We start from the raw sequence: 7684 nt of genomic DNA, 5'->3' as shown, positions 1-7684 counted from the left end.
TTAGCCCCAATGTCTTTGGGCCTGCTGTGAGGCAGACCATCATGGCAGGGAACAGGTACATGGCAGAGAAGCTGTTCACTTCAGGAAGCAGAGAATATGAATGGAAGGGGCCAGGGTCCCAATGCCTTCTCTTCAAGACACACCCTAAAAACCTAACATCTTTCTACTAGGCCCCATCATGTAAAGATTCTACCACTTCCTAAAAACCACCATCAGCTGTCCACCAGGCCTTCAACACACAACCTTTGGAGGATTACGATTCAAACCATATTCTGTGTAACAAAACACCTCAACTTAGTGTCATAAATCAATTGCTATTTTCTTTTTTGGTTTTTATTATCTTTAAGAAGTTGTACAAAGGAATTAGTCACTATTTTCTTATGCTATCCAATTCTGAGAATTCCAAAAAGATATGATAGGAATAGTTTGTCTCTGAGTTATGATCTCTAGAACCCTGTCTAGGAAACTCATATGTCTGTGGATGGTTTGGGACTAGAGGTTAGAATCATATGGAATCACGTGTCATGTCTGGGCTGGGGCAACTCAAAGACTGAAGCGTTGTTAAATAGGGTCCACATTGTGGTTGGAAGGTTGCCAAGGAGAACCTCCAGAGAGAGAGAGAGAAAGCACACTACTAGACAGCAAGCATGCCAAGAGTACCAGAAGTAAGCAAAATGGATTTTTATGATCTAACCTCAGAAGTCACACCACATCACTCTTACTCTATACTGTGAGTCAAACCAGTCACAGGGGATGTGCATCAGAGAATTTTTTAATTTCCACAATGTTATACAATGATAACAAATACTAGTTTTAAGTTTGGGGCTGAAAGGACAGAGACAGAGATTACAGGGCAATGAGTAGGAGAAGGAATGAGCTCAGTTACAGGTGAAGAGGACTCTGGGATATCCCTGTAGTGACATATAGTGTGTAGTTAGTCACATGAATAACTGCAGCCCAGGGAGAGTTCTCGAGAGCCTCTAAACGGCAAGGTATCCTGTGGGTAACCAAGAACACCCAGCAATCAAGGATAGGAGGAAAAAAGAGGGCCGACAGGGGCTGGGACGGTGGCTCAGTGGTAGAGTGCTTGCCTTGCATGCATGAGGCCCTGGGTTCGATTCCTCAGTACCACATAAGCAGAAAAGGTCAGAAGTGGAGCTGTGGCTCAAGTGGTGGAGAGTTAGCTTTGAACTGAAGAGCTGAGGGACAGTGCCCAGCCCCTGGGTTCAGGCTCCGGCCAACAAAGAGAGAGAAAGAGAGAGAGAGAAAGAGAGAGAGAGAAAGAGAAAGAGAGAAAGAGAGAGAGAGAAAGAGAGAGAGAGAGAGAGAGATCCTACAACAGAGTCTTAAAAAAAAACTTAGAATAGGCAGTGGAGCCTATAAAAGAGGCCAAGAACAAATAAACAGAGGGAAAAAATGATGACATAACAGAGCTATAGAGAAAAGAATAAAAACAAAAGACCAATGGAGGACTATAGGTGTGCCTTCCAAGAAACTATCCAGAAATAATCTGACATCATCCTTTAACTGCAAAACACTCCAGTGTCTTCAAAGCCCTCCCTAAACTGCTTCTGCCCATCATTCAACCTCATCTTTTGACCACTATTCCTCCCTGTCTTGTCCTCTTTTTTTTTTTTAAAAAAAAGCCACCATAATTTTACCCCTAATATTCTTCACTATCCTATCTCTATGCCTAACTCCTGTTCATCCTGCAGAGCCCAGCTCAGTTGGGAACTTTCCTGTTACCACAATAAGAAACCATCTGTACATTTACCTAGCAATATTTATCTGTACTGGCAATAACTGCCCCTGTGTAATTACCTGTCTACCTCTAATTGTACTGTAAGCTTCTGGAGGGCACAAGGTATGTCCTGTTCACTTAGCACAGTAATGACCTACTTTGAGGGAGAAATGATATGAATTTTGTTTAGGAATGAAAGAGATGTTCACAGAAAAGCCACAAATGAAAGAAGCTGAAGATCCAGAAATCATATGGAATAGCTAGTGGGATCAGACACCAGAGATGACAGGAAAAGAAGGGTGACAAAAGCATCATTCGATGGGCTGCATCACATTCTCCAGCAGGAATGAGGTTAGGTAAACATGGAAGTCAGTAATGAAAAGAGAGTTCGTTTCTGACATGTGAGGCATCTCTGTCCCTGGAGACTAGTTTAGCAGCTGACACAGAGGATCCATTCAGCCAATAGGTGTTAAATAAATAGGCCTAAGCCGGGAACTTGGACAAGGTAAAAACAAAGTGAACCTACATTAAAACTCGGTTCTCCTCTCGTAGAAGGCCCCCCATATAAGCTCATCCTGCCGTTAAGGACGAGGAGAAAGAAACAAGGACCATGCTTCCTCCTGAAGCATGCACCCCTGCCACACAACACACACACACACACACACACACCCCTGCATGCACGCACACAACATCTCCAGGGACCTCATTAAAGGTGTTTAGCTGGGCAGGTGTAAGCCAAGGCCCTGGGAGACAGGGACAAGGGTGAGACTCTAGAGCTACAGTGTCTCCACCCTTTCAGTAACTGTGAGCCTTGGCTGTGTTGCTAAGAGCTTCAAAGACAGAGAGAAGTCACAGCGGGAGCCCCAGGATAGCCTATTCCAGGCAGTTTGATACCAGCTCCCACCTCTGCAAGCCCTCTACAGACAGAAGGGTGGATATTGTGCATACCAAGACCACATCATGAGCCAGGACAGCAAAGTGAAGACCACAGAGTCCAGCCCCTCTGCCCCATCAAAAGCCAGGTGAGGAGTCATCATCCTGTCCTCTGCAGGTGATCTGCTCACTCTTTCATTCCTCTTGGTACCTCCAGTCACAACCACAATATGAAATGTCTGGTGAATAAATGAAGCAATTCCTACCCTTCTCACCCACAGGAAAACACTGCCTGTCCTGGACCCCTCTGGGGATTACTACTACTGGTGGCTGAACACCATGGTCTTCCCAGTAATGTACAACCTCATCATCATAGTGTGCAGGTTTGGAGGAGCACTAGACAAGGGGTCTTAAAGGGGGGTGAGGGCTAAAAGGGAGGTCTGGAGTTGAGGGGGAGGGGACTTGAGTGGAATACTAGAGGAGGAGCCTTAAATGGGGATGAGGCTGTAAGTGAGGCTTGGGGCTTGTGGGTGGGGAGGAAGGAGTTGGATGAAGCCAGGGAAAGGCCCAAGGCAGAGTTCTGGGGAAGCTGGCCTAGGCCACCTTTTGGCACCTTACAGAAGCTGCCTTTAAGCCAGTCCCTTCTGTTCCTGCCCTGCAGAGCTTGCTTTCCCGACTTGCAGCATGGCTATCTTATTGTCTGGTTTGTGCTGGACTACACAAGTGACCTGCTGTACCTACTGGATATCTTGGTGCGCTTCCACACCGGTGAGTGAGCCCCTGGGCCTGACCCTTTGTTCCATAACCCCCCCCCCCCAAAAAAAATGTCTTTTAGTAAGAAAGGGGGGAGGGTCTGTGATAGCACTTTACTAGGCCTCTTCTGTGCCATCCACTTGTGGATGGTTATATACACGCATCCTTTCCTGGCTCTCCCTCCTTGGCCCTGGCCTATCCTGTCTCTGTCCACCCCCCACCCCCCGCTCCACCCCATCCCACCCACCCTCCCGCCCCCCCCCCCCCCCCCCCAGGATTCTTAGACCAGGGCATCCTTGTGGAGGACAAAAGTAGGATTGCGGGTCGCTATGTGCGCACTTCGAGCTTCCTGTTGGACGTGGCTTCCCTCGTCCCCACCGACGCGGCCTATGTGCGGCTGGGCCCGCACATCCCCACACTGCGACTGAACCGCTTCCTGCGGGTGCCCCGTCTCTTCGAGGCCTTCGACCGCACTGAGACGCGCACGGCTTACCCAAACGCCTTCCGCATCGCCAAGCTGATGCTGTACATCTTTGTGGTCATCCACTGGAACAGCTGTCTCTACTTTGCCCTGTCCCGGTACCTGGGCTTCGGGCGCGATGCATGGGTGTACCCGGACCCCGCGCAGCCTGGCTTTGAGCGCCTGCGACGCCAGTACCTCTATAGCTTTTACTTCTCCACCTTGATCCTCACCACCGTGGGCGACACGCCACTGCCCGCGCGCGAAGAGGAGTACCTCTTCATGGTGGGCGACTTCCTGCTGGCCGTCATGGGGTTCGCCACCATCATGGGTAGCATGAGCTCTGTCATCTATAACATGAACACGGCCGATGCGGCTTTCTACCCCGACCACGCGCTGGTGAAGAAGTACATGAAGCTCCATCATGTGAACCGCAGGCTGGAGAGACGCGTGATTGATTGGTGAGCGCACAGCGTTCCCGGACCAGGTCAGGGAAGTGCATTGTGCCAGAACTTAACTGCTTCTCCTCCAAGGAGATCACCATGTGGCTCACGCCTGGCATTTTAGCTTCTCAGGGGGCTGAGAGCTGAGAATCACAGAGAGATAAATTCCAAGAGGCTCTTACTTCCAATTAACCACCCAGAAAGCTGGAAGAGATCAGGTGTGGTTCAAGTGGTAGAGCACTTTGAGCTTAAAAAAAAAAAAGCTAAGGGACAGCACCTAGGCCCTGAGTTCAGGTCCCAGACTGGGGAAACAAACAAACAAACAAACAAAGTGATAATCACTGGTAGATCTATTGGATCTAGACAATGGCTCAGAAGCCTGGGGAAGGAGTTAATGAAAAGGGGCATTATCCTACCACCTCCTCAACGCTCACCCCTCCTTCCTCATTGTTCACCTTTCCACACCCTCACTCCTTACCCCTGCACCTCCTTACTCTTCCCTCCCTCACCCCACCCCCTCACTCCTCATCCCACTACCTTGCCTACTCTTTTTTGGGGGGGGGGGTCCAGTCCTGGGGCCTGAACTCTGGGCCTGGGTGCTGTCCCTCAGCTCTTCAGCTCAAGGCTAGCGCTCTACCACTTGAGCCACAGCACCACTTCCGGCTTTTTTCTTTTTGCTTATGTGGTACTGAGGAATCAAACCCAGGGCCTCAGGCATGCAAGGCAAGCACTCTACCACTGAGCCACCTTCCCAGCCCACCTTGCCTACTCTTTACCTTCCCTACCACCCTGTACCTTGCTCTCTGAGACTGGCCAACAGATGGCTGACTCTATGATATTATTCCTTGTCAAGTGACAGAGATCTTCTATGCCTTAAATAAAGTAGAAGTCTGGCTAAGAAAGATCAGGTAGCTATTCCCAACTCCTATGGCCCCTTCGACGCCTCACTATGGTTGGCTCTTGGCTGAGCTGAATTCTGATGGAAAGGATGGAGGCTGGCATGGATAGTGCTGATCAGGAAATGCTTCTGCCTCTCTTCCAGGTACCAGCACCTGCAGATCAACAAGAAGATGACCAATGAAGTAGCCATCTTACAACACTTGCCTGAGCGCCTAAGAGCAGAAGTGGCAGTGTCTGTACACCTGTCTACTCTGAGCCGGGTACAGATCTTCCAGAACTGTGAGGCCAGCCTGCTGGAGGAGCTGGTTCTGAAACTGCAGCCCCAGACCTACTCACCAGGTGAATATGTATGCCGCAAGGGAGACATCGGACGAGAGATGTACATCATCCGCGAAGGCCAGCTGGCTGTGGTGGCAGATGACGGTGTCACACAGTATGCTGTACTGGGTGCAGGGCTCTACTTTGGGGAGATCAGCATCATCAACATCAAAGGTAAGATCCTGAGCATTTGTCTTGGGGAGAACACTGGAGAAGAGAATGGGATTAGCAGAACCCAATGCTATGACAAGATGATATTTTAAGGGTATGTAAAGTAAGGAAATTTGCTCACATAGGGCTCCAGGGAGAGAGAGGGAGGGGGGAGGGAGAAAGAGAGAGAAATCTGCTCCCTGAGAAAAAGCTGCACAAAGGTCAGCATGCTGGGCAGGTCCTTGGAAAATGGAGTATATGTCCTGTGGGCAACAACTGAGGTACAGACAAACCAGTGGAAGAAGACAAACCCAGACCAATGGAGGAAACAGTAATAACAATAGCTGTCACTTCTCACATGCTAACCACTCACCCTGTTCTGAGTATTTCACGTGGATCATTTTATTAAATTCTCACATAGTCCTGTAAACTTGGTAGTAGTGATCCTCATTTGAAAGGAAATAGAAGATCAGAGAGGGCTAGTAACTTGCCCAAAGTTACAAAAGGAGCAAATATACAGAACTGGGATCAGTACAAAGAATAGCTTTCTCATAGCCAGGTAGAGGTGTGTGTGTGTGTGTGTGTGTGTGTGTATGTGTGTGTGTGTAGTTGGGGAGGGGAGGATGAAAGAGAAGAGAAGAAATTCTTATTTACTGATCATTAACTGTAGGCCAGGCCAGATACTACACAGTAGTTTGTTTTTCCTCTCTTCAGCCCTATGTAGTAGGATATGTTATATCTCATCACAGGGAAATTTCTGAAATGCAAATGATCCCATTCAGTTCTCTTCTCTTGTTTAAAAGATTCTGATAGTTTTCCATTGTCCTCAGCAGAGAATCTAAATGCTTTGCATTGGCTTATAGAGTCCAGAGTGACCTGACTCTGTCTTTCCATTCTCTCTACACCCTGTACTTAAGCCCCTCTGAACCATATATGTCTTCTACATCCACCTTTTCTTTTTTTCTTTTTTTTTTGGGGGGGGGGCGGCAGGGAAGGGGTTAGTCAGGGGGCTTGAACTCAGAGCCTGTGCACTGTCCCTAAGCTTTTTTTGCTCAATGCTAACACTCTGCTACTTTGAGCCACAGATCCACTTCCAGTTTTCTAGTGGTTAATTGGAGATAAGAGTCTTATGGACTTTCTTACCCAGGCTGGCTTCGAACCTGGATCTTCAGATCTCAGCCTCCTGAATAGCTAGGATTACAGGCATGAGCCACCAGCACCTAGCTAAAATCCACCTTTTCTACCTCCATCCCTTTGCTCCACTGGTACAATTGCCATCCTCCTACCCATATCCTCTAATTAATTCAGGCATCTCTTCCCTCAGACTTCCCTAAAGTCCCAGCCTTGCAGTTTAGCAGGGGTTCTTCCCACAGTTCCCAATGGGCACAGCAACTGCCATACAATTCTGTAACTATCCCATTAAATGCCTATCTCCTCTACATGGTGAACTCTTTGAGGCTGGTAGCACAGGGCCCTGGCCACCAGTATGTTATTGAATGAAAGAATTAATGAGAAAGTGGGGTTCTAGTTGTGGAGTGAAATATCACCTCCCTGCACCCCTGCTAACTATCCTCCCACCTGTCTGTCCACGGGCCACAGGAAACATGTCTGGGAACCGCCGTACAGCCAACATCAAGAGCCTGGGTTATTCAGACTTGTTCTGCCTGAGCAAGGAGGACCTGCGGGAGGTGCTGAGTGAGTATCCACAAGCCCAGACTGTCATGGAGGAAAAGGGCCGCGAGATCCTGCTCAAAATGAACAAATTGGATGTGAATGCTGAGGCGGCTGAGATTGCCCTACAGGAAGCCACTGAGTCCCGGCTGAAAGGTCTCGACCAGCAGCTTGATGATCTACAGACCAAGTTTGCTCGCCTCCTGGCTGAGCTGGAATCCAGCGCACTCAAGATTGCTTACCGCATCGAAAGGCTGGAGTGGCAGACCCGAGAGTGGCCAATGCCTGAGTATGTGGTAGAGGCTGATGATGAAGGCGAGCCCGGGGAGGGAACTTCCAAGGATGGAGAAAAACCCCTAGGCCCACAATGAACTC

General features: G+C 48.9%; 1 protein-coding gene across 1 annotated transcript; it reads left to right on the top strand.

Moving 5' to 3' along the window:
* The first annotated feature begins 2701 nt into the window (after positions 1-2701).
* Positions 2702-7680, top strand: Cnga4 (cyclic nucleotide gated channel subunit alpha 4). Its single transcript, XM_042691375.1, has 6 exons — positions 2702-2763; positions 2896-2997; positions 3276-3382; positions 3643-4288; positions 5313-5662; positions 7238-7680. Exons 1-6 carry the CDS (start codon positions 2702-2704, stop codon positions 7678-7680), a joined length of 1710 nt encoding a protein of 569 aa, XP_042547309.1.
* Positions 7681-7684: the final 4 nt, after the last annotated feature.

This window comes from Dipodomys spectabilis, unplaced genomic scaffold (assembly GCF_019054845.1).
Source record: "Dipodomys spectabilis isolate Male_0828 unplaced genomic scaffold, ASM1905484v1 ptg000145l, whole genome shotgun sequence".
NCBI classification, from domain to species: Eukaryota; Metazoa; Chordata; class Mammalia; order Rodentia; family Heteromyidae; genus Dipodomys; species Dipodomys spectabilis.
The sequence above is the reverse complement of the archived record's forward strand: the minus strand, read 5'-3'. Positions and strand labels throughout refer to the sequence as shown.

Excerpts from the sequence above, each read along its gene's own strand:
- Cnga4 (XM_042691375.1), top strand. The coding sequence starts at position 2,702 with ATGAGCCAGGACAGCAAAGTGAAGACCACAGAGTCCAGCCCCTCTGCC. Across the intron at positions 2,998-3,275 it reads CTCATCATCATAGTGTGCAG|AGCTTGCTTTCCCGACTTGC; the intron begins GTTTGGAGGAGC and ends CCTGCCCTGCAG. Across the intron at positions 4,289-5,312 it reads GAGAGACGCGTGATTGATTG|GTACCAGCACCTGCAGATCA; the intron begins GTGAGCGCACAG and ends CCTCTCTTCCAG.